This window comes from Epinephelus fuscoguttatus, linkage group LG6, assembly GCF_011397635.1.
Source record: "Epinephelus fuscoguttatus linkage group LG6, E.fuscoguttatus.final_Chr_v1".
NCBI lineage: Eukaryota > Metazoa > Chordata > Actinopteri > Perciformes > Serranidae > Epinephelus > Epinephelus fuscoguttatus.
The window spans coordinates 35663283-35689988 of NC_064757.1; the positions used below are offsets into that span (position 1 = coordinate 35663283).

Consider the following 26706-nt stretch of genomic DNA (forward strand, 5'->3'; position numbering starts at 1 on the left):
CTCACTGATCTGCTTTGTCATTCCCCCTCCGGTCTCTCTCTTCTGCTCTCACACACTGTTTCCTCTGTGCACACGGTCTCCTCTGACAGTATCTCTGCTCTCTCGTGTGTGTGTGTCAGCCTGATGTCATGCACGAGCTGGCCCACTGCATGCTGGAGCCAGAGGGGCTCTCCAAAGCGGTACAATGTTCACTGTTAGTCAGGAGAAGTCCCCTGATGTAGAGCGTATTTTGTAGTAGAGCTCCTTAAGTTTGGTAGTTTCACCTGTGGCTTGTGACAAAAGCTGCCTCAGTACAGATGGTATAATGTTGTTGAATGGCCTCCTAATACACTGTAGATGCCTTATAGTAATAAATAAATAAATAAATGCTGTATGTAGTAAGTTATTTGGATGAATATCTTTTTAGCTGCTCAGCTGTGTTGTGCTGACTGTGATCCTTTTAGATTGTGCATAGTTGTCTCATAATTGCATCAGTCCTGTGCAGGGGTTTGGCATGTTTGATCAGTTTGTGTTTAAAATAAACAGAGCTCTAGACTGCAACAAAAATGGTCATGTGTGACGGTTGTGTGTTAGTTAAGATTTCACGTGGTCACATTCACACAAGTGCATGATGCAAACTGAAGTCTTGATTAACAGTGACAAACACAGTGACAGATGATTCATATGGCATGTCCAACACGTGTTAAATGGGCACTGACAGGTGTGCGTTATGTACTTGTGGTGTATGAAATGTCTGCATCATCACTGCGTGCAGGAGCTGTCTCACTACCTCTACCTCTCCTTGCAGATCTTGTACTCACACTACTGAAGTTACATCCAGTAATTACTGCTACTAACGGCAGAATGTTACCAATGGAAACACTGGTTGTTTTTCAGTGTAGAGGATTGTGATGTTTATTACAGCTTCAGTAATACATGCTGTCTCATGTTCGATGCACAGATCCAAGTCAAGTCACTCACTGGAGCAGCTCCAGTCTGTGTTCGTCTTTGCTGTCTGTGGCGCAGCAGCCTTCAGTGTTGATAGGCTGTCACTAGTTATGTGTAGCAAATCAGATATTGAGTGAGGCTGCAGAGTGGTGACCACAGACAGAGAGAGGCGGTGGCATGAGAGCCAAAGTAGCACTTTTTTCAATTTTTGGCTATTGGAATAAAAAACAAAGAAACAATGATGATGATGAAGAAGAGTGCGACCAAATCATGTGTTGCTGTGACCAACTGAGAAAGTCATCTGTGAGAACGTTAGTCTGGAGCCCTGAATAAAGCTTTGATCTTTTTGTTAAAGGGTTTAACGTTTTGTCTTTGGAGTGTATAGCTCAAGCCATACTACATTTTTTAAAGGGCAACACTAAAACTGATATTTCATCGTCTTTAAAGAACTGTGACCAAGATGCATGCTGAGCAAATCAACTTGTCAGTGCTGTCTGCTGTTCAAACCATGAAATTGTAACACTTTTTCTAAATAACCTCAAACCTATCTTGGTTTTACTGTACTGCAGTTTTTTTTGTTACTAATCAACGGACACATATAATAGGCTGTATCGACAAAAAACTAATATCTGTTGGAATCATTCTTGCTTCTGCATCAAGTGATTCAAATATCTTGGACGTCTCTCCACATTGGAGACACTGCAAGCCTCATTCAGTCTGCATTTCCTGATAACTTCCAATAATTTTCTTTATGTGTCTTTTACAATTGCCACAGACAATGTGAGGTTGATTAGTTGTTACATAGGGAGCGGTGTTTCCAGTATAAGGTGAATATCTTTAAGTCATGCAGAAACATTTGGAGTGACAAGCAGCAGTTTCCAGTTAGTACAGTCTGCTCAGGCATCCTGTGCAGTCTGTTTATGTTGCTCCAAGTCATATAGGTCTGTAATTGATGTCTATTTTTAGTTTCTATAATGGGTGCCTATGTAACAGTGACTAGCCTGTATCATTTGGGTCTGTTGTGTTTAGTTAATTTGTGCTTTTTCAATTTGATGAATGCATTGTGGACACTGTAATAAATGCAGAAAATGCTCATCCCTACCAGCTGTAATAGTAGGTTTCCAAAACTAATGCAGCTGGGGTGAGTGAGTTCCTGTGCTTACTACACACTCATGTCCAATAAGTGGGCCAGCGATTACCCCAGTTTCTCTTCCCAGTCAGCTGGGTCACGTTGCCTAGTTTGAATGGGCTCCACTTCCAGCCACCTTCCCTGTAAGGCCTGAGGATGGCTGACCATTCACTCTGTGTTACTCATGTTGCTGCTCTAGCACCTTCACCTCCATCTCCTCACAGTTTACCAGGTCCTCAGGGTTCTCCCTAAAGTGGGTGATCAAGGTGCTACAAGATTTTGTCAGTCAGCTTTATTTTCTTTCACAAATTACACTAAGCCTTCTACTGATCAGTTGAAGAGGAGTATCAGCTCAAAGTTTGCTTTGAAACACCAGGGGAGAACCTTGATCTGATGTTTAAATGGATAGCTTAGAGCATTAACTGAAGCTGAAACATCCATGGTCAGTATATGCCTTGACTAGTTCAGACGTGAATCTCACAACAAAAGAGATTTGTACTTGTGACACTAGTCATTGCATTTAGGATGTTTTATGTCCTGTGGTTCTTGGTAGCGCCTTGGTGTTGTGTGTTGCTGCTGTGGCCTTTCTTCTCATAAAACCCTCATCCTCTCCCCCTGGTGGTTAGGTACGGTATCGTCGGGAGCACGCCTCAGGCCGACAGCTGCCCTTTTTCCCTCTGTTGGAAGACCTCATGAGGGATGTTTGTGACGGAGCTGCACTGCTCACTGTGGTCAACTACTACTGCCCAGATCTCATGAAGCTGGAGGGTATGCTGTGCCTTCATGTCATGCATGTACTGTCACACACTCACACGCCCACGTTGAAAAGCTATGTCTCTTTAATTATCAGTCGTCCTCGAAGAATTCTTCCATTAAGAGCATCGTGCTTTCCTTGCTAACACATTGAATTTAATATCCATGTGTGATTCTATTTTTGGCACTTGCACATGGCTTACTGTCCCAGTCCAGTCAGTGTGACATTTATAGCCATCAGGTCATTGAGTTGTGTTCTGATGTGACTCTGCTCTCTGCCTGGTTGATCAGATATTTGCCTGAAGGAAGTCCCTTCCATCGCTGATAGCCTCTACAACATCCAGCTACTCAAAGAGTTTGCCAATGAGTATCTGAATAAAAGTTTTTATTTGACGACGGAGGACATGCTCTACTCACCACTTGTGCTCAAGGTATAAAAAGTGACACACTGTGATTTCATAAACATTTGGAATAAAAATGTACAACTAACTTTGTCATACAAGAAGCCAGCCATTTTATCAGGCAGCAACAGACACTGCTGCTGTACTATTTTACCTGCCTAACAGATTTTTAAAAAAACACTTGTATTATGTAGGGTAAATTTTTGAAGTCTTTTTAAGTGTTTCTTGTGCTCTCTATGCAGCACAATGTGATGGTGTTCATCGCTGAACTCTTCTGGTGGTTTGAGACCGTGAAGCCAGAGTTTGTCCAGCCCAGAGGTCTCCAAGAGTTCAAAGATGGTAAGCATCACAGTGGGATTCCTACACTCTGGATACAAAATAAAAATGTCACACTGGTGAAAGACTCATGCCCAAGCAGCTTTTAATGTTACACAGTAGTTAGTATAAGAAAACCACATGATTTTGGCGTACCTTTTAATATTACTTTTCTTAAAAGTAAATGTAATTATATAATGTAAATGCACTGTAATTTAATGGTAAAGATTGACCAAATGCCTAAGGGAAATAGATATATAAAACATAAATAAACGACATTAGAAAAAAATCTTTAAAATGTTCCTCACGTCCTAATTACTTAAATTGTGTTAAAAAAAAAATCTACGTATATATCACAATATAAAACCTTTTTTCCTCTGGGTTTCAGGAGGTTGCCTTTTTTGTGCCCATCCGCACCAGTCCTTCAGCATGATCATATAACTCAGTCTGTTGCAAATTTAGAGAGAGGTAGCTTGAAGTCACACCTAACTGTACTCATTAAATTTAGCATTCATTAAGAAGGTGTTTTTTTTTTTTTTTTTTTTTTTTTTTTTTTTTGTAACAAAACCGAAATGTCATGTTAACATCATTGGAAGTAACTCCCAGGTTGAGATTTTCTTATGACAGCCAGCATCGATCACTGCATGTATTAACATAATTAACACCTCTGTCTTCTTCCTCTCCTCAGCTCGAGCCATTGCTCAGCCCAAGAGTGCCCGCCCATCAGTGCCTATCTCCAACGCCACCAAGCGCAGCTTCCTGGCCAGCCCTGGTGTGGCCGATAACCAGAGCAGCCCTGAAGTCTGTAACAGGTACTTCCTGCACCCCGAAGACTCTGACCCCCTGTAAGTCTTCTCTCACTTTCCTTCTCATTCCACCTCATCATGATGCTGTCTCCTAACAACTTTACAGTAGCTCCACAAGGACGGGTAGATATGCAGCAGTGTCTGACCTTCGTTCTCGTCATGTGCCTTCCACCTCTAACCCTTTGTCTTCTCACTTCACAACAATTGATAATGATTTGCACAGCTGATTATTGCATTGTCTCATCGTCTGTGTGTGCAGTGTCAGTGCTCGTGTTGGGGTCTGAAGGTTTAGGTTAGCTGTCTTAAGGGGCACAGAACTGTCACTTGGGTTTTTTTCATGCCGTGCTTTTTCATGCCACTTGCTTGCCTGTTGTCTTGGTAAGGTGTTTGGCTTTGTCTGCATCTGTGTTGAAAGATAACTGAATGCATTTGGTTTAGGGAAAGATGTCCTAACTCTGTGTTCCTGGTTAATCCAGTGCAGACTTCCTGCTAATCTGCTTTGGCAGCAGTGTTTGAATAATAGTTCAAATTTTGTAACCTGCTAAAAACAATGTTTCTGTGTTTTTGGCTTTTAGTAAAGGGGGTCCAACCTTCAGTCCTTCCCACCCGCTCCTGCCCCTCCGACAGAGGCAACAAAAGCAGCAAGGAGATGATGGTGCAGGTAAGGATGACAGTCTTAACACCCTTTACATGCCAACAAACGATGAAGGTTTTCTTGTCATTGTATGATGGGGACCAGCAGCCGTTATTATACTTATTCATCGCTTGTGTGTATGTTTCTGGTTAGGTATCAGAAACCGCTCCAACTCCCTGACTCAGGTGGATGGACAACCCCGAGGCTCCGTCGTTGCATGGCCTGATAAAAGGCAGAGGTACCTAAAGTAGTCACAAAATTTAATGAAGTCTAATCTAAAACAAATGTTTGTACTTTAGTTAGGAAGTTAGGAGTAGTTTGGAACAACCTTTTTTTTCATATGGCAGTCTGTATATTACTGTTAAGGTGAGAAGATGACACCTTTTTGAAAATGAGAGGTCTTTGTTTTAAATCTGCCGATGAATATTTAAATTGCAATGGATGCAAATATTATTTTCTTGTTGGTCTATTTGTAGGTAGGTGGGTCCAATAACTTTATTTATATGCCAAAGATTCTGGTGGTGCATTAATATTTGTAGAGCTGCCATGATTAGTCAGTCAATTCATTATCAAGCCAGACTTTTATTTGGCAACTATTTTCATAATCAATTAATTGTTAAGTCATTTTCAACAAAATTTAATATTCTGGGTTATTCTGGGTTTTGAACAAGTTGGCCTCTTGCTTTATTTTATCGTAGCAGATTCTGACCAGATATTATATATAGAGACATTTTGCCATGAACTAGTAGAAGGCATGACCCAATCTGATCTTAAAGATCGGTATGGGGGCCGATAGCTGTATATCATGTTGACTTTACAAGTAAGTGAGATTTTCCCACGCTCTCCTTCTGCAGACCGCTGTCCACGCTGAGCCCCTACATGTTTCATTCAGCCACAGACAGTGATGCAGACATTGCTTCTGGCGACAGTGTGAGTCTGGCTCGCTCCATAAGTAAAGACAGCCTGGCGTCCAACGTCACCAACGTTACACCCAAACACCAGACTGCTGTCCACCAGCCTTCACAGGCTGCAATGCGCAGAGTCAACGGCCACAGCCTCCTGGGCAATGTTAACATTGAGGATGAGGAAGAAACTCTGGCAGCAGTTGCAAGGACTGATGGTTCTGTCATCCCCAAACGGGTTGATGGGACACAAGCAACTGCCACAGTGGCACCCAAACCTTCCACTGAGTCCAAACCTGCACCAGATAGCTTTTACCTAGAACCACTGATGCCTGCCGTTATCAAAACGGCTAAAGAGAAGTCTGTATGCCTAAACAAGGAAGAGGAGAGTGGTGAAGGGCCCCACTCTTCAGGAAGGGGCTCTCTACGTCGAGGAGATGGATCTACATCAGCCGTTCGAAGGAAAGCTCCCTGTGGCCTGAACCAAACCTTTACTCCTCCGGGTGAGGGGGCAGACATGTCAGCTGAGCCTCCACAGGCTCAGGCAGGGCTCAGGCCCGTTGTTACCAGCAGTGTGGACCCCTCGTCCAGAGAGCCAGCTGGGGGTTTCTACCTACATTCAGATTCTGAAGAACCAAAGTCTGGCCCAGGTCAGGACGCTGAGCTTGAAGACCTGGATGAGGAAGAAGAGGATCTGGATGAAGCCGTCACCACTAAAGACCCAAGCTGGCCCAGGAAAGCCTTTAATGAGGACGATGAAGAAGAAGAATCAGCCAAACTCCAAGAGGACATGAATGTGAAAGAGCATGAGGACAAAGACATGAATGGTGGCAGTGGACGCTCCAGTCCCTGCCTTAGCGGTCACTCCCAGGCCAGCAGTATGGCCAGTGGCAGTGTGCGCATGACCTCCTTCGCTGAGCGCAAAGCTCAGCAGCAGCGCTTCGGCAGCAACCATGACTTACGCTCCAGTGCCTCCAGCTCCCAAAGGACCACTCCAGATGGATCAGAGAGCAGCGGGCCTCTGGCTTCTTCCTGGAGGCTGAAGAGAGACCAGAGCCCCTCCTCACCCTTGGGTGGTTGCGCTCGTGCAGGCGATGGCAGCGGTGGCTCTAATGTATTGGCCTCTGAAATCGTCCAGCTGCGCATGCAGTTGGAGGAGAAACGCCGCGCCATTGAGCACCAGAAGAAGAAGATGGAAGTACTGTCGGCGAGGCAGAGGCAGAAGCTGGGAAAGGCAGCTTTCCTGAACATCGTCAAGAAAGGTGGAGGCAAGAGTGACACATTGCCCAACCCACTTAAAGCTGACATCTCTAAAGATGAACTCGGTGGGGAGAAAGCACCATCAAGTAAAGATGATATGTGTGTTGATGCCCTGAGAGGGGACAAAGTGGTGGAAGGAACCACCCCGCCAGGTGCCTTAGAAGCAGACAAGAAAGGGAACAATGGGAGTTTCTATCTCGATGAAGAGTTGGACCTGAACGAGTGCAGCCGCTCCATTGATCTGTTGAACGAAGCTATTGGCAGCATCCAGCAACAGATGATGCAGCTTTCACTGCAGCAGGAGATGTTGATGAAACAGAATGTACAGTCCCCCCCTGGTGCCGCGCCACCTCCTGGTGTCACAAGTGACAAAAATGGTGACTCAAAGGGAGGGGGAAGTTTTCACTTTGTGGAGCATGTCTCTGGCAGCAGCACGGCTCCCACCAGGAAACCCCCCAAGCTGAGCTCAGGCCGGAGCTCCAGGTCCAAGCCATCAGAGCTTAAGATAGCCAAGGAGCAGAGCCGGCAGGCCTCCAGGACCCTCACCCCCACCCATAGTGGATCAGAGACATTACCACACTCGAGGCAGTCAGCTGGGGGCAGGTCCCCCAGGACCGACCAGCCCGACAGCCCCAGAAACCCCACGGCAGCAGAGACAATCGACAGGCCGGGCGCTGGCCATGCTCGCAGCGCCAGCTACCGCTTACACGATGAGGCGAACATTCGCCTGCCGACCCGAGTGGACCTGAAGGCAGTGGCTGCCCAAGAAGTGTCCTTTGACGAGTGCCTGTCCAGCACCCAGAAAGAGTCTGAGCTCAACTCTTCAGACGGTTCAGGGAAAGAGAACATACCATCAGACGAGGTGCAGCGCAACAAATCGCACCTGATTGAGGTGGATCTGTCAGACCTGAAAGCCCCTGAGGAAGAGCAGTCTGCTGAGAACACAACGACAGAAGGAGGTGATGGAGAGCAGAAGTCAGTCATGGGGTTCTTCTTCAAGGTGATGCCCTTTTTATTTTGTTTTTATTACACATGATGATGATGATGATGATGATATCAGGAAATGAAGTCATCCATTGTGTAGTTAATTCCTGATGGTGTACTATTTAAATCAGGGGTGCTTCTAATGATTTCTTTCGATATTGATATGTTTAAAATAACTTTTTTTATTATTCTGTTAAATATTTTAGTACATGAATATCAGAAATATTGGCAAGTTTCGATTTCAGTTTACCATTTTCTTTGTCTTGTTTTTTTTTTATGATCAGTCTAGTCATTTATTTCAATGCCAAACTTAAGTTTCATTTTCTCATGTTGTAGGATGAGCAGAAAGCAGAGGATGAGCTTGCAAAGAAGAGAGCCGCGTTCTTGCTGAAGCAGCAGAAGAAAGCTGAGGAGGCTCGACTCCGTAAACAACAATTAGAAGCAGAGTCAGAGCTGAAACGAGATGAAGCCAGGTAACACACTACTTTTGACGACGTTTCAGAGGGACTAGAATGTTAATATAACTACTAGAGCAGTGTGCATGATCTTCTTGTAAGACTCAGGTGATACTTTCCAACATACCTACATCTGAGACAATTGGATGTGCGAATATAACCCTTTAAACAACTGACTTTACAAACAGTGTAGGCATCAGATGTTACTCTCAACACAAAGAAAGCTAAAACTCAGATGTTTGTTTTCAATACCAGGCGGAAGGCTGAGGAGGACCGCCTGCGTAAAGAAGAGGAGAAGACACGGCGGGAGCTGATAAAACAGGAGTACCTGCGGAGGAAGCAGCAGGAGATGTTCGAGGAACAAGGCCTCGTGAAGCCCAAAACCCCCAAATCCAAGCAGAAACACAGACCCAAGTCCGTCTTCAGAGAGGAATCCTCCAGCGATAATTTCTCCAAGTGCTCTTCCACACGTAAGATGGTTACATCATCACTTTGACATTTAGCTGTTACATTTTTCTTTCATGTCCTGGCATGGTACGCTTCATTTGATTTGTTTCCAGATGAGTTGTGGGGCACGTTGGCCCACTGCCAGTTATTTTACTGCAAATGTTACACGTCCTACAGTTATTAATACCACATTAATACTTACATGACTGAGATTCATTTCTGACACCAGTGTCTGAGACACTTCTTTGGATTTAATATTGGGTTCAAAATCAGGGAGTGATACTAAGGGATTTTATTTAGGCTTTCCAACAGTGTTTTATAATGAAGTTGTCCGACCTCGCCTGAAACAGAGACTACCACTGTTACCACCATAAAAAATACAAAAATGTAACAATTACATGAAATAAAACAATAAACACGTAGAAAAGAAGAAACAATATTTCATGCAGCAAATATATGATTAAGTTTTTCTGTTGTTCAGGAGGCCATCTAGGAACTGACTGTGAGGTGCGTTAAGATTTAAGTAGGGCACTACCTTAACTAAATCAAGAACATTTTCCCCCAGTGCATTATCGCTGTCATCATTTAATCTTTCCATAACTTTAAAGGGAACCTATTACACTTTTCCATAATTTCTTTGTGTGTGTATATATATATATATATATATATATATATATATATATACAGTACAGGCCAAAAGTTTGGACACACCTTCTCATTCAATGTGTTTTCTTTATTTTCATGACTATTTACATTGTAGATTCTCACTGAAGGCATCAAAACTATGAATGAACACGTGGAGTTATGTACTTAACAAAAAAAGGTGAAATAACTGAAAACATGTTTTATATTCTAGTTTCTTCAAAATAGCCACCCTTTGCTCTGATTACTGCTTTGCACACTCTTGGCATTCTCTCCATGAGCTTCAAGAGGTAGTCACCTGAAATGGTTTCCACTTCACAGGTGTGCCTTATCAGGGTTAATTAGTGGAATTTCTTGCTTTATCAATGGGGTTGGGACCATCAGTTGTGTTGTGCAGAAGTCAGGAGGAAAATATATATAAAAGTAATCCCTGTCAGCAAACCATCAGACCCTGATTATTGAATACTGTTTCCAGCAGTTCTTTCAAATTTCTAGGCAAGCTGAACTCAGACCAAGACAGATTTCTTTATGTAGTCATCTGCCCCAGGCACGTCACTGCACATGTTTACATTAATTAACCCACACTGCTACATGAAGTTACATGCAAATGTCAAGGAAACCAGTAATCTATTTTCTCCCAGATTTCGGTTCGTATTCCTGTTTGAACATGTCCGGTTATGTTTCAAAGTTTTTAATTGGTGATTTTTAATGGGAGAAAGCTCCGCTATACACAGTCATTCCTCGGCTGCAAGTACACTGCTACATGTAGCTACATGCTGATGTCAGGAAAACATGTAATCTTAGCTGCTGATGTTGTAAATATCTCCCCGATTCTGGGTGAATATAGGTGTTCTAGCACAGACAGTATGAGGACAATAAGATGTTTTTTTGGACATTTAAGCATGTAAACATGTTCTAGCAGAAACTCAACACACAAGTATGAACCTGAAAATGAGCATAACAGGTCCCCTTTAAGTTGCATTAATAACAAAACTACGGGGAGTTTGACATGCAAGATTCTAGATACACTCTATTATAGTATTGTGTTTTATTGGTATCAGAAACTGAGTATGTTCAGTCCAACTGTCAGGAGGCTGCATATATATAGTCTCTTTATATGTCTTTGTCCCATGGATAAGGTTTTACTGTGTGTGTAAGAGTTGCTTCCAAAGTGACACTAAAAATTTTTGTTTCACATAGCTGACAACCTGAGTAACGCTCAATCAGGCTCCAGTCTGTCCCTGGCCTCTGCTGCGACCAACGAGGCCGACAGCGTCAACTCTGGAGGGGCTGGCTCCCAGCGGTATGTTGCCCACAAAAATACTTGTACTTGAGAATATTTGATGCATTTATGTCTAAGTTTGCATATTTTATAGTATTTTCTGTTGATAAAAAATGTCATCGTGTTCAACCTGTACTTCCTGTCGTTGTGTCCTCTAGCTGTGACTCTGTGGAGTCGTTTCCAGGCAGCCGTAACAACAGTCGAACTGCAGAGAGAGACTGGGACAACGGCTCCACTGCATCTTCCATCACGTCCATGGCTGAATATACTGGTCAGTGCACACATTTTACTCTAATGACCTGAAATACTCTTGACGAAAGTCCAGAATGACTGAAACATTAGTATAACTGGTAAATTATCAAGGTGAACAAGAGCAGGGATCTTTTTTTAAGACTCAAAGGGTACTTTCAAACACACTTGCGTTAGACCTGTATGTGTGTTATTTCATCGTCCTTTGATCACTGTTGAAAAGATCAATACAGGGGTTAAAGTTCTCCGGCACAGCGCCGGATTTCCGGTGTGGCGAATTTTCTGTCCGGCACAGGCGAGTAAACACAACCTACTGTTTACCGTAATCGGCATTGGACGTTTTTAATTGATAACCAATCAAATAAATGTATTTTAAAACTCGCTCCTTTAGCTCTGATACAGCCGTCTCCCTCCCTGCCTGCAGTCCCCACTGCACTGGGCTTTGTAACAATGTCCCGCCTACAGCCCCCTCTGATTGGTTACACGGCACAAGTGATAGCCAATCAACACTGACGCCTGTGCATGCTTTCACATCATGTCACATTGATACACAGAGCTCAGATGGAGCGGGAGAGGCTCCAGTAAGCCAGCGGTAATTTATAAGGTGAGGTAACAGAAACCAGACAGAAACGAAAGTTGCAATAAAAATCCTCTATGCTTAAGTTTTAAAGTCACCACCACATTATATGATCCATTTCAATGATGGCATGCGAAATTTCGACGTAACTGCCTGTTTAATTCACATCAAGTGCGATACAATTTTGCAAACAGCCTAAATGATTTAGCTTCTAAAAATAAATAGCACCAAGGCAAAAAAGAGATGTAGGAGCTATAAGTCAAAAAGTCTGATAACCACTGAAACTTTATTTATAAACTCATTATGCTATAAAAGTTTAATCTGAAAAGTAACTATTAATTAAAGCTATAATCTTTTTGTTGGTTTTGATAATAAACACGTTCCTTTGTAACACATATATTTCTATTTCTTCATTTTGTGATCGCAACACCAAGCCCCCCGCTCCGGTAAAGATTTCAGGCACACAAATCTTCCGTGCTCCACATTTCAAGCACAAAATTTTCTCTTACTTTAACCCCTGTCAATATGTCAGGACACATTAACAAGGCCAGTCGATTCTTTGCTTGCCATTATTTTGAGAACACAATAAATGGACAGTATGTAACTGCCAAAGTGATGTAGACTTGTTTGCTGCATTTAATTTATAATTATCTGACTGAATGATTATTTGCTCCACAAGACGTATGTGGTCTAACTTGCTTTTCTCCTTTAGGTCCCAAACTCTTTAAGGAGCCCAGTGCCAAGTCAAATAAGCCAATCATCCACAATGCAATCTCCCACTGCTGCCTGGCTGGCAAAGTCAATGAGCCTCAGAAGAACCAGATCCTAGAGGTCAGTTCACATGCCACAAGCTGATCACTTTCTTCCACTTGAATCATTTTACATCACACTGAATTATAAAAGATGTGACAAGTACATCTGACTTTAATCACCATATTCTAACATTAAATTTTGCTACCGTGGTTACGTGACAGATGACTTTCTCTGATCCATTTTTTGTGGCACTGAGGTGGGAAGCACTTTTCCATTCACACAATAACAGCAGAAACTCACTGTAGGTTGAGCTAGGCCTACTGGACACATGGGCTTTACTGTCTCTTGCACATGCAAAATCAAGACTTTGAAACACCACCACGTATCTGCTTCTGTGGACGTGTAAATGCATTGACCGCTTTTACTCCATCTAATCAAGAATTTTCTCTGTTGTTGGATTCTTTGTTCACCATGGAGACGTGAGAAAAACAGTTTTCTTTATGAATTTGACATAACTTGGGTTAGAGGCCTGTACGGGTTCAGTTTTGCCAACCTGCACCAGCTCGCATCTGCAAAGCTCAGTACTGGAGCCAACCTGTTACCCGTAATTATCCCCAAGTCAAATCCAGACCCGCCCTGACCAATAAAAACAAGTCCTGTGACTCGACCTGTGATTAGGCACACGTTTTTGCTGTTGTGTGTAATGTACTGTCCCCTTCAGATGTGCAAACTACTCGCTCAGTCAACTCCCAACGCAAGGCGACAGAAAGATAACTGATTTTGCTGTAATCATCTGTCCACATATCCAAAGTAACTTCCCCGTAGCTATCAGCCAGCTGCATCCTCAATATCCTCCATGCATATTTTGTCAGTCTGCCACGTGATACAGTTGATGTGGAGCGTCCACACGGCCAATTTGGGCATCTGTGATTATTTTTGTTCTCACTCGCTGCCTGCATTTAGTTCATTTTTATCCATGTCCATACCCATGAATTTATCTAACTCCCTGGAAGACGACATCTTATCTCAATGGGAGCTTCCTGGCTAAAGAAAGGATAAAAACAAAATACCCACAGGTCCCCACCTTGTGCAGGACTCTGGCACAGGAAGAGTAAATGATGTACAGGTGATCATTTTGCAGGTAAAATATTCCTTTAAAAACAGTTTTCTTACTTCTGTTTGACCTCTCTTCACCCTAGGAGTTGGAGAAGTGTGAGTCCAACCACCTGATGATCCTGTTTCGGGACGGTGGCTGCCAGTTCCGGGCGCTCTACTCGTACTTCCCCGACACCGAAGAGATCCAGAAGCTGACAGGAACAGGACCCAAGAGCATCAGCAAGAAGATGATCGACAAGCTGTACAAGTACAGCTCAGACCGAAAGCAGTTCACCGTCATCCCCGCCAAGACTGTGTCAGTCAGCGTGGACGCCCTGACCATCCACAACCACCTGTGGCAGGCCAAGAGAGGTGCTGTGCCAAAGAAAAGCGGGAAATAGCAGAGAGCCAGATTTTAAACCCTCTGTCATCCAAATCATCTTATGCCCATCTTGCTTGTTTCCTGAACTGACTGCATTGATTGACGCCCACAGCCAAGCTCATCGTCGTGAAACCTACTCGGGAGAGGACACATTTATGGACACGTGGTCCTCTGTAGGTGGACCCAGGCAGAAACAAGGGAAAAGGTGTGTCTGTGTGTCTGTGTGTCTGTGTGTGTGTGTGTGTGTGTGTGTCACAGGTGGTCTGAGGGACTGGTGCTTGCAACAAAAAGAGGAATGCCGGCTTCTTCCCCCTGTGATCTCAGTGCGATCTGTTCGGGTTGCTTTCGGCCCGGCTCCCGTTTTACTATGATGACCACGACTCAAGCATGTGGCATTTTCTTTTCCTCTCTGTCTCTCATTTGTGGTGGATGTTCATTTTTTACATGAAGTATTTATTAGTTCAGCACTGTCATGGTCGAGAGCTCAGCTGCAGCACTAAAGTCCTTCCTTCTTCGGACAAATTTGGACAAAAGGAAGGGACGCCGGGGGAACTCTGTCGCTCTTTTCAGAAAATCCGAAAACAAGGGACCTTTGTACAACCCTTTAGGACTGCCGGACTGCTCTGCTGTCCCAACACTAAACAACAGTCTCTTCCTGCGTGGACTGTCGAATCTGTCGAATCAGGCTGGCATTACCGATTTTGCCTCACCAGGGATCTCCAAAACACAAACCTGCTGCTCTGAACTGTCTTCTTCTTTTGTCACAGGGGAGCTCCTCAGGTCTCCCCCAGACATCTGTTGGCCTTTCACGCATCGTGGTACTATCGTCTATTTATTCAACCGCTTTTTAATCTAGACGCTGATCGTGTAGCACTGGATATGTGTATAGCAAAAAAGTAAAAAACAAAAAGAAAAAAAAAAGTTGACGGTCATTTTAAATACTTTTATTTGTCAAGACATCCTTTTTTCTGGAGGGTGTCAAAAGAGGGTGAATGATAGGTTTTGGTACAGAAATTATGCTTTTTTTTTTGTTTTGTTTCAGCTTATTTTTTAAATATTATTTTATTATGATTAAAGCGATGTGGTATAGAGTCTGAGCTGATGTTATGTGTTTTCATCATAACGGGAATTCTCTGATGTTTAGAGCTTAGTTGTGTTTTCTCTCTCCACTGGGCACTCTTGGATTGTCCTGTATAAAGGTGCACTCATGAACACTTGTCGACGGCTTCTTTCATGCAATGTAACTCCTCCCCTCCTTAAACGCCCCCTCTCCTTCCCCTCCCTGAGTGTTTTTGTCGGCCTGTCCCATCTTTAACCACGAGAGCGGCACACACATACGCATACACACACACACACACACACACACACACACACACACACACTCTTGTTGTTGAAGGGTGTTTTCGTGCCGCTCTGTAACCGCTTCGAATGACAGTATTTGATATATTCACAAAGGGGTTTGTGTGTGCGGGCGGGTGGGGGACTGTGGTTCAGTTATGTACCAACATTAAAGAACATTCCTCCAAGGTGTTGACAAACACTGCCACGTCGTCTCTTCTCTCTGTCTTTAAAAAAAAAAAAATAATCAAAGTGCTTTTTTAGAAACCGTTTGTTGGCCTCGAGAACAACCAGAAGTGTTGCACGAGCACTTTACTTTCTGTTTGCTGGGGAGTTTTACATTCTGAACGGGCATAAAAACTAATTGATACTGCTGTTAAAACTAAAACCAAACACTAAGATTTAGTACTGACATGTAACGCTGACGGGCCTCCGCTGATATGATACTACTGCAGTCTCCAAAAACAACAGAATACTTGATTTCTCATTTGCTGCATTTGTTTTTGGGTGGAGGAGGTGGCAGATCTTTAATTGTATGCCAGTGTATTTTTGTTAACTAAAAGATTGTATTGGCATTTTGGTCACCATTTTTTTGTTACACTAGTGTACTGTTCATCCTTGTTGATTTTATCTTTGATCCCATGCCATCTATTTATTTTAAAAATGGAAGCACTGAAACAGAATAAATTTTCAAGTGAATAAAAGTCACATTTTTTCATTTTTATTCTTTTCTCATGGCTTCATTTGTCCATTTGTGAGACTCCACTGTTTGTTTTATGTTGCTAGTTTTAGACACAGCACTGATTTTAATATTAAGCTCACCAACGTCACACGTTTCTTTTTTTGTTTTTCACATGGTTTTCACAGTAGGCAGCGCTGTGTCTTTTCACTGGAATGTTCATTTTTATGGAGACAGATTTGACTCACTATTATTTGTGTGAGGACATTGAGAATATTTGTGTAAATGTGTAATCTGTAAATATAAGAAGACTTCCACAAATACAAAAAAAATGTACATGCACAAAAATATTTATATGTATATTTTAAAATATTTATCATATTAAATATAATATTAATATTTATTATTTATACATTTTACATATTATAAATAAATGTTATAATATTTTTAATTTTCATATATATATATTTCTAAATATAAAACATCTGCAAATACACAAATAAATCCCCCCAAACTAGGAAAAAAGACTTGGTGTGCTTAAAATTCAAATTTGGAAGTGTAAAATTCACAAAATAAATAATAAAAAATAAATACCGGATTAACAAATGTCACAAATGCTTTTCTTTTTTTTTTTTGTAGATTAATTTAATGTATTTACATGTTTTATATTTGTGGAATTTGTGTATTTGAAAATTAATTTATAATTACAAAATTACATTTATAATTACATTTTTTTATTTTATATATATATATATTTTTATATATTTGTGGAAGGTCTTTTTTTATTTACAGGCTACACATTAACACACGGGTTATCAATCTATTTCCATATTTTTAATTTCCAATTTCCTATTTAACACTGACATCACAAAGTCATATTAATCTTCTCAACACCAAGAGGCCAAGCTGTATCATTCAACATGACACTGTGGTTTCTAATTCAAACCATCCAAGTAGTCAAAACATCTTGAGGCCTCCCCTGCCGCTAACCGCCTCACACTCTACCACCCAACTGGAACAGCAGCTTCAATGCCAGCGCTCATAACCATGGCAAACTGTCATCTGCCATGGCAACTGTGTTTCTCTTTTCACACCTGCTGGTTCAGGTGATCACAAGACCTCCAAACTTAGTAACCTGTCACTCCAGGTAAAGTCCGAGCTGCAGCCAGCGACGATCACATCAGTCACCATGAAGGGTAAGTGCACGTATTTCATGTTCAAGCATTATGAAGGAAATGATAAAATGCTGACCTGATTCCTCTGTGTCTTCACAGTTGCTGCTGCTGTTGTTTTGTTGCTGTTAAATGTGCGTTTGAGCCGCTCTTGTGTCGGGGATGAAAACATTTTATTCTGCTCCAACATACCACCAGGTGAGGACTTCAATTTTTACTTAACTGAAGTTAAAAGCCAGATTCACTGAGCTGATATTATCCTTTAATTAAATGTCTTCTGATGTTGATTCCTTTCTCACAACCTTTTTATAAAAACTGTGTAGCAGATTGCATTTTCCTCACATCAGTTTTGAATGTCTGTTGTTAAAAATTTGCTCTTCAAAGTGCCGTTAATCTTCCAAAGAGAATTGTCATCCTTTTGGTAAACATTTGAGTTTTAGTGTCAGCTGATGATCAAAACCTTGTCAAAAACGTCTGCAAAGCTTTCGTCAGATTGACTGCCATGAATCAAAAGTTGGTGAAACTCTGAACACATTATTCCTCCTAAAAGGAAACTTATTTATTTTTCAACCTGGACCCTATTTTCCCATCACAACAATTTGTGAAACTAGTCCAGTACTGAGTGAACCAGGAAACAGGCTGGTTCACTCAGTACTGGGTGATTATTATTATTATTATCACTTTCACTTTATAGTTTATAGTTTATTTTTTTGCACAATTAAAACACAAAAAAAGGCAAGAAAAATGAATAATGAAATATAGTTTAGGGAGAGGCAAAAACCTCGAGGGCTCATTTGAAGCCTCCAACTAATAAAATGTTCACAAAGTTATTAAAAACTCAGGAAGATAAAACCAGTACATAAAATAAAACAAGTGACAAACCACTAATAGCAAAATATCATTTTTGGGCTGTAGGCTCTCCGTAGGATCCTTTCCATAAGTTGTCAGACATGTATATTATTATTATTGTTGTTATTATTAATTAGTAATAATGATAAATAATAATAATAATGCATTGTATTTATAGGCACTTTTCAAAGCACTCAAGGACACCTGACAAGACACAGTTAAAGAAAAAAAACAAGCAGAAAAATCAAACAATTCTGTAATATATAATAAAAGTTAAGAAAGAATAAATAAAAATCACTAGACAAAAAAATCATAATTATAAATGTTGGGTATAAAATCATCATTTTAAAATTACCGTCAGTGCCAATCTCAGTATTTGTGTCACCATTAAATCAGACCAAATATGTCATGGGACAATAGCAATCTGAGCTTGTCAGTGGCAAAAACAAGCACTTTTATTGGACGTTAATTCACAGCGGGTGCCCTGAATGGTTACATCGCAGACTGTTTTGCTGCTGCAGGGAAAACAGAGTCCAGGTTGAAAAATACTGAAGTTAACCTATTAAATGTGGTCAGAAAAACTCCAGCCTGGTGATGTTACATTGCAGAACATGACCACTAGATGGCAGCACAGGCAGGACTTTGAAACTGCTTCATAAAAACAAATGAATTGCCACAAATTACAGGTTTAACATGCGTACATAAGTACTAGCTTTGAAAACTAGTGAGACATTGAGTGAGCCTTTAATGCACTCATCTACTGTCTGCATTTTTACTGCAGGGATTCACCACAGAACCAATGCACTGTATTTTAAATGGTCAGACAGCACGTAGTGAATCAGCTGATTTCATTTAAAACTGCTCTTGTATCACATTTCTTAATTTTAAGTTCTATGTGCCTAAATGTAATCATAATACTGTGCTCTTAGCTTTCAGTCCTGGTTTTTCATCTCTGGTCATGGCCCTGAGGGATGTCGGGGAGATAAACTCCACTGTGTTCCGCAGCGACAGCCTCACCTCAATAACCAGGCTCAGGATTGACAAGGCTGGTGTCACAGGCATCGCTGCAGGGGCTTTCAGTTCTTTCCAGAGCCTCACAAATCTCACTTTAGACCAGAACTTGCTGACAGAGATCAACCCAAACTGGTTTGGTCGGCCTGATATCCTCAATGAGTTCATCCTCTCAGGAAACCAGATTGAAGTTCTGAATGAGTCCAGTCTTAACGGGCTCATTAACCTCAGATGGCTACATCTGAGCAACAACAGGATCAGGACAATTCATCCAAATACTTTTAGCTCCCAAACCAACTTGGCTGAGTTGGACTTGTCTAAGAACAGGATGACTCGGGTCTCACCTCAGGTCTTCAGGTCTCTCCGGTCCACCAGGATCAGACTAGATGGGAACCCCTGGGACTGTTCCTGTGGAGCTGAAGACTTTGTCTACTTTGTCAAAGGTTTGTGAAATACGAGACGTGTAACAAGTTGTGTGTTTTAAGAGCTTTTCAGAAAGTAAAGCCGTGTCTCTTCTCAGATCTCCAAAGCAGATCTCTGCTCGACAGACAGATGGAGGTGACCTGTGAGAGTCCTCTGTCTCTGAGGGATCAGCCTGTGTGGAATGTGTCGGTGTGTGTGACGTCACCTCCACCAAGACCACCATCAGTGACACACACGACCCACACCAAACCCACTGGTATCCTCACGACAGTCCCTGCACCCACATCTGGTGCGTCCTTCTTTTCTCAGTTTCTAATATTTGAAATAATTCAGCATCACAATCAGGATGTGTGTGCTCAGTATCTCTGTTGTCCCCTCCAGCAAAAGTTGTGACAACACCTTCATCACAGCCAACATCAGAAACAAAAACCTCTGTCCAACCCAAACCCACTGATTCACCTGTAATAATGTCCTCACACACTGGTATATGTGATTCTTCTTTCCTAGTGTCTGCTTTTAAATTCTTAAACACTAAAGTTTAATTAAATTTGTGCTTTGTATCTCTGTTGTTCCCTCTAGCAACAGCTCCATGGCGACCGACATGGGAGACAAAAACTTCTGTCCAACCCAAACCCACACATATCCTCACAACGGTCACTACACCTCTTTTAAAGACCGGTACATTTGGTTAGTTTTCTTCATGTTTAAATTTCTTTACCAACAGAATCAGAGTGAATCAGAGTGAGGGTAGAATGGAGCGTGAAATGGATCAGCGGTTTGGTGTGGCTTCTGCAGTGATGCAGGCGCTGTGCTGGACCGTAGTGATGAAGAGGGAGCTGAGCTGGAAGGCGAAGCTTTCAGTTTACTGGTCCATCTACGTCCCAACCCTCACCTATGGTCATGAGCTCTGGATAGTGACCGAAAGAATGAGATAGCAGATACAAGCGGAAATGAGTTTCCTCGGTGGGGTGTCTGGGCTCAGCCTTAGAGATAGGGTAAGGAGCTCGGAGTAGAGCCGCTGCTCCTTTGTGTTGAAAGGGGTCAGTTGAGGTGTTTCGGGCATCTGATGAGGATGCCTTCTGGGCGCCTCCCGCTGGAGGTGTTTCAGGCACGTCCTACTGGTAGGAGGCCCCAGGGCAGACCCAGTTCTGGCCCGGGAATGCCTTGAGTTCCCCCAGGAAGAGCTGGAAAGTGTTGCTGGGGAGAGGGACGTCTGGGGTGCTTTGCTTGACCTGCTGCCCCCGTGACCCGGCCCCAGATAAGCAGATGAAAATGGATGGATAGATAGAATCAGAGTCATACAAGAGATTATTAGTGAAAAAAACAGAGGAAAAAAGAAGTTTGTAATTTCAAGAAAGGTGCTCACATATCATAATTAATTTCATTTTAATATCATTTAACCTCTAATAATGACATCTATCTTTTTTCTATTTGTTTTTGTTAATCCAGTGGACATTAAAACTAGAATATTGGCAGCTCAGTACTTAAATATTTTTTAGTTCATTTTGTCTATTACTTAACAAGATATTTCAGAAAGTACCCAACATATTTCAATTAGATGTTAGTAAGAGAGGCCATGAACATAGACACAAACGGATAGTTTTTTTTGTTGATAGCACCACCTTGTGGTCACTTATAGGACATGCCATAATCTCCTACATCACATCTGAACTGCTGGCTTGGGAGCTAAATTTGGATTCCTTCATTCAAAACAAACGTGTTGGTCTCGCTCCTGCTCTTTTCTGCCTGAACACATTATCCACTGTTGTCCACCACTGCATTTTAGTTATTACAGCTCACATAAATTTCACTGGACATGGCACAAAACATCAAATAGTAGTATCAGATACACTGTTAGAGGGGAGAAACTCAGATTTTGATACTGAATAAATAAAGTTTTAATATTTTCCTCTTCCTCTCTGTCTGCAAAGGAGGTTATGTTTTCCACTTGGTTTGTTTGTTTGTTTGTCAGCAACATTACAAAAAACTTTTCATGAAACTTCGATGGAAGGATGTTGCAAGGGCAAAGGAAAAGTTTTGGGGCAGATTGACAAAATATTTTTCATCATCCAGACATAGATAGTGGTTGTGCTTATAGATTGTTGTTGCATTCTTCTTTTAATTTTGCTTTCTTTTAATGATTTTACTTTTCTCCCTAAAACTATGGCTTCGTTCTCTTAAAGAATTGCCTTAAGTTTGATAAACTGTTGCACAAAGAACATTGGTGACCAAAGTAAGGACAAAAAACCATAAAGAACCTCTGACTGCATCTTAACTATGTAGATAAACGAGAGAAATGAGGGCATCCCAAGAATAGTGTGTCACAACCATGAGAACCTGATGGGCACACTTAATGACAAGCAACTGATTTCACTCATTAAATTTTACCAGAGGTCAGTTTATGATTGTGACCGTTCCGTCTCTTTTGTTATTGTGCTGTTTCCTCCAGCAACTTATATGACATCGCCTCCATCAGTGACGGAGATCTCTGTCCAGCCTAAACCGTCTGACCTGCCCAGAACCACATCTACACCCACTGGAATAACTGGTTCTCTCCTTTTGATATTTGAATCTCTCAGAAAAAGAGTCACAGACAATTTGTGCCTCATATGTTTGTTGTTCCTTCTAGAAACTTATCCAACGTCACCTCCATCAATGACAGAGATCTCCGTCCATCCTAAACCCTCTGACCTGCCTATAAGTACACCTACACCCGCTGGTAGGCCTGGTTCTTCTCGTCTTTTGATGTTTGAACCTCTGTATAATTTGTGCTTCATGTGTCTGTTGTTCCTTCCAGAAACATCTATCATCAGACCGTCATCAGATACAAATATTGTCTGCCCCCTTGTTGTCGTGATAGGTATGTTTTCCTTTCTTTTGAAGGCTTCGGTTTGATTGTACTAAAAACAATATTATCAGATTTTTACAGACTTATTTTCCTCCTGATAATGTGCTCCCCTCCCCTGCAGTGGTTCTGTCTTTGCTCCTGTTTGTGGTGTGCTTCCTGGTGGTGCTTCATCGCAGGACACGCAGCAACAAAACGGTGATGCCTGGACATCCAGAAGAAAACAGACACGGATCAAAAGAAGACAGCAGATCGAGTCGTGCTCCGTCTGCAGGACACTCTGAGAAAGGAGAAAACAATCACTGGGACTCAGAGACGGGATGTAGGAGATCCTTCTCTGGAGTCAGAGCTAAGTCAGCTAATGCTATTCTCTTTACGTCTCCTTTTTGTGCGCCTGCGAAAGATCAAGTTGCTTTGCAAACTGAGACAGAGGCTCAGTCAAAAGACACAGGAAGACAGAAACTGGGAGATGAAACTGAAGTAAGCGGAGTAACTGGGACAGATAATCTAACAAACACCACAGATACAATGGCAAAAAATGCTGAAAAAGTTGACACCAGTAGAAACCTAGATGAAAACCCCCACCGTGTTTCTGTTAATTCTGACGCTGTGCCTTATCTGAGCATTGGTACAAACCAGAATAAACCCAGTCCTGATGATTTCAGCCAACAGTCCACTAAAGGTCAAAGATCACAGACGAGGAAAGGTATGGGGAGGATCTCCACCTGGCCTCCAACTGCAGTTCAGTGGCAGGCAAGATGTAAAATGAAGGAGGAGGAGGAGGAGGAGGAGGAGGAGGAGGGGTCTGACATCCTCACTGTGTGGACACCAAAGTCTCCAGGTGAGGTGAAGAAAGCATTAAACAAAGAGGAGCATCCCTCTGCTTCTGACAAACAGGAAGATGAAACTGAGAAAAATCAAACTCCTCCATACCAAGATCCTTCTGAAATGACTGTCGCTGACATGAAACTGGGACACTCCTCAAAACCAAACGAGGAGACCACTGACACAACACCAGAGGAGCAGCTAAAGAAGGAGGAGATGCTCCAGGACCCTGCAACTGTGAGACATGCCCAAACCCTGACTCAAGAAAAGCTTGATCCAAATCAAGACCTGAAACCTGCAGAAAGTTCTGCACCCAGGAACACAAAAAAGAGCAGCAGCAAGGCCGAACAGAGAAGTGAACCCAAGCGAGTTGTGACGAGCAGGCAGAGGGCAGAAAACACTGGTCCGAAGGCTCCCTCTGGTGGCACCTCGCCAGATGATGAGACGCTGCTGTCCGGCAACGAGTACGCCTTGGACCTGCTGCATGAAGTCGTGCAGAACAACGGGCGCTGGACCAGAGACAGGTGGAAGCAGGTGCATGCCAGCAAGCAGCGGCGTCAGGACAGAGGTACAGAAGGAGTTTAGAGAAGGATTCACCTTAAGTTTAATATTATGTTCACCTAACATGACAAATAATATTGTTCTGTTCTGTCACTCTTTATGTTAAATAAAAGAATATTGATTTTATTTTAAAAACTATCTGTCAACACCTTAGGTAACTGTTCTGTATTTTGGAAATGCTCTTATTTGCTTTCAAGGTGAGAGTTAGATGAGGAGATGGACACTACTCTTCTGTCTGTCCAATAAAGAGACGCTCCAGTGATTTTTTTTTTTTTTATGACACTTCCATAAAGTTTGGGGACTCAGAGGAGACAGATTTTAATGCACAGCAGGGGCCCAGATATCCTGACTTTTAGTCTCTAGTTCAGGTCAAGCTTAGAACATTCCCACATTTCACTACATTTCCCATAATGCAACATACAATAGCATCTTGCATTGGACGTCCCCCTCCCTTCCAATGCTGCATTGATGCTAGTGCCCAGAAGTGTGAGTGTTATGTTACCTTGGTACATCTGTGTCTGGACATCTACATGTATTGAAAATTAGGTGTTGCAAGTAATGTTAGTTAACACAGTTGTTTGTGTAGTTGGAAGTTTTTTAATCTGTGTTTCAAATGTTGCTGCTGCAGTTAGGTTAATCCTTTGGTAATATACTTAAATCAGAATTTCACATGTTTTTATATTATTTAATTTCATTGTTAAATTGTAACATGTTTTTTTTTAATTAAAAGGCACTGTAGAATCTGTAGGATTTGAAGCCATTGTATGATCCACATTTTACACTGTAAAAACATATTTTGTGTTATTGTAAAGATGCAACTTAAAACCACAGAGAGTCAACTAGTGATACAACTAATTTCTGAAAAACTTCTGAGGTGCTGGCCTGTGGATTTTGTTACCTTCAGACAAAGCCAGGCTGGTCTTGATTCTAGCTGAGCTATGTGTCTCATTATATTTACCATAAAGACATGAGAGTGGTATTAATCCTCTAACTCACAGCATGGAAGCAAATATGTGAATAAATGTGAAACTATTTCCTTAAGAAAGTCATATTTCACCTGCTGCTGCAGTTTAAATTGAACCTTTGTGACACTGTAATTGTGAGTCAATACTTACGCCTCATTTCCACTGCGCGGTTCGGCTTGACTCGACTCACTTTTGGTACCGGGTACATTTTTCTTTTTTGTTTTCCACTGCAGATAGTCCCCGCAATGCTACATGAAACCGCTGTTATATCATCTTCAACCAACCCTGTCTCCTAAAAATTCCGTTCATATATTACTAAATTGAATTCATAATTATCTTGTGGTGAGAACGTCATCACTGCCTGGATTATAGAGATGATTCAACGTTATTGAAACACTACATGTATGAACCGCACAGGGAGGTGGTCGGGGTGGATTGTGGACATACAGTGTGCAAGACTGTGGCACCAGAATCCCACATTCACTCCCAGACTCCTTAACCTTTGGTTCAGGTGAATCCTGATTTTGGGTAAATGTTGATTTTAAAAAAGAGAGGCGCTTATAAAAAATAATGCTGTAGTCAAAACAAGCCCACTGCTTATTTTTAAACTATGAAATGTTCCCACGTACATTAATGCGTAAAATGTCCTCATTATGTTAATAGAGGAATTTGGTCATGATTGTGTTTCCCTCAAAACATATTGGCTGTTTCAAATGAATTGCATATAAAAGTAATTTCTAGGAGACAGAGCTGCTTCAATGTGACACATGCATTCATCTGCAACGATGTTCACACTTTGTCAATCGTACAGTGCGACATTTTTGTTTTGTGGAGTTCCTTTTTTATATAAATTTGAGTTGAGTGATTGAAAAATTGCTGTCTTTTTGATGGTAGTTCAGCTCTTTAAAAATGGCAGGTTTATGGAAGAAGACAAATTAAGTGATATCAAAAATATACCAGGTACTGTCCACAACTTTTCTCAACAAAAAACAAAAGCAAAATGGCAAGTTGAGTTTACTTGCATGGCAGCTGGGTTCTTGTATGAAATCATGCAAGATCACAAGGTCACACGAAAATCCACTTGCCAATGGCAGCCATGTGCGTGGTTTAGGTGTTTGTTACGACACAGAGGCGACAACGGCGGCTCCTAAAGAGGTTAGTGTAAATGCTGCAGCACCATCAGTTATGCTGGAGAGTTTTACATTATTGAATGAAGAGCAAAGCATGACACTGAAGGCTTTTCTCAGTGATGTTTTGATCTTCTCCTGACTGGCCTGTGATATGTGATGATGGACAGGTGGTTCATCAAATAACCTGCAAAGTATGTTTTTAAAGTGCCTGCTTTTTTAAAGCGTTTGTTCTGTGTAACAAACCATCAGGTGCATCAGATCACCGTGCTTTCATGCAGTGGAAGTGTGGCATCATACTACTTAAGTAACGGCACTCTAATCAAATGAAATCACACCTTTATCTCCATGTGATTGTCCCTTATATTCATGTAGCTGTCATGTGACGATGTGAGATGAAATAAAAAGGTCTTGTCATTTGTATCTCTGGCTGCATGCAGCATTTATTTGTTCATATTTTATATGTGGAGAAGGACACTCGCTTCTCATAAGAAATAGTACAAAATGGATCAACCCCTTTTTGACAATGACTTAAAAACATAAAGTGGAGGTAAACATAATACATAGGCTTCTGATAACACCTGGACACAACATGCATGTTCCATTCATATAAATACACAGTATCAAATAATGGCTCCAACTTGCAAGCAGTTGACTTGATTATGGGTTTTCTCTAGCCACGGGACGTCCCACCGAGTGTCCCACTAAATGTACAAAATGTATCGTTCTTGGCAAGCTTGTATATCAAAACATGCTGTTTAGTGTTTACATGCCCCGTTGTGGTATTTGTAAGTATGGACAGTAGTGAAATCTTCGTGGAGTGTTAAGATTCGTCAGGAGTGAGGACCGAGGAAGACGTTAAATGGATGATCAGCACAACGATCTTTATCTTCCACTGCGGTCGCTCTCACTCCTCAG

General features: G+C 41.8%; 2 protein-coding genes across 8 annotated transcripts in view; both read left to right on the forward strand.

The window, feature by feature from the left end:
• camsap1b (calmodulin regulated spectrin-associated protein 1b) overlaps nucleotides 1–16055 on the forward strand; it is a 34365-nt gene extending 18310 nt beyond the window's left edge. For 2 of the 3 annotated variants that reach the window (XM_049578394.1, XM_049578396.1), the window contains 13 exons: nucleotides 2683–2824; nucleotides 3101–3240; nucleotides 3453–3549; nucleotides 4214–4370; nucleotides 4907–4992; nucleotides 5119–5203; nucleotides 5820–8127; nucleotides 8448–8584; nucleotides 8822–9036; nucleotides 10856–10958; nucleotides 11096–11208; nucleotides 12476–12594; nucleotides 13716–16055. In XM_049578394.1, the coding sequence (XP_049434351.1) occupies nucleotides 2683–2824; nucleotides 3101–3240; nucleotides 3453–3549; nucleotides 4214–4370; nucleotides 4907–4992; nucleotides 5119–5203; nucleotides 5820–8127; nucleotides 8448–8584; nucleotides 8822–9036; nucleotides 10856–10958; nucleotides 11096–11208; nucleotides 12476–12594; nucleotides 13716–14012 (3999 nt within the window). In that variant the 3' untranslated portion in view covers nucleotides 14013–16055. The remainder of the gene's footprint in view (nucleotides 1–2682; nucleotides 2825–3100; nucleotides 3241–3452; nucleotides 3550–4213; nucleotides 4371–4906; nucleotides 4993–5118; nucleotides 5204–5819; nucleotides 8128–8447; nucleotides 8585–8821; nucleotides 9037–10855; nucleotides 10959–11095; nucleotides 11209–12475; nucleotides 12595–13715) is intronic. The other variant, XM_049578395.1, reaches the window with a different exon arrangement.
• A 1097-nt stretch (nucleotides 16056–17152) lies between these two features.
• Nucleotides 17153–26188, forward strand: LOC125889875 (uncharacterized). Of its 5 annotated transcripts, XM_049578104.1 has the most exons (10): nucleotides 17153–17206; nucleotides 17285–17380; nucleotides 18961–19485; nucleotides 19563–19754; nucleotides 19847–19948; nucleotides 20045–20152; nucleotides 21915–22013; nucleotides 22095–22184; nucleotides 22263–22325; nucleotides 22435–26188. In XM_049578104.1, exons 1-10 carry the CDS (start codon nucleotides 17200–17202, stop codon nucleotides 23718–23720), a joined length of 2568 nt encoding a protein of 855 aa, XP_049434061.1. In that variant the 5' UTR covers nucleotides 17153–17199; the 3' UTR covers nucleotides 23721–26188. The 5 variants fall into 5 exon arrangements, with proteins under 5 accessions (XP_049434061.1, XP_049434060.1, XP_049434063.1 ...); XM_049578103.1 differs by having other exon boundaries at nucleotides 21915–22184; XM_049578106.1 differs by lacking the exons at nucleotides 21915–22013; nucleotides 22095–22184.
• The last annotated feature ends 518 nt before the right edge of the window (nucleotides 26189–26706 follow it).

Excerpts from the sequence above, each read along its gene's own strand:
- LOC125889875 (XM_049578103.1), top strand. Across the intron at positions 20,153-21,914 it reads TTTAAAGACCGGTACATTTG|CAACTTATATGACATCGCCT; the intron begins GTTAGTTTTCTT and ends TGTTTCCTCCAG. Across the intron at positions 22,326-22,434 it reads CCCCCTTGTTGTCGTGATAG|TGGTTCTGTCTTTGCTCCTG; the intron begins GTATGTTTTCCT and ends CCTCCCCTGCAG.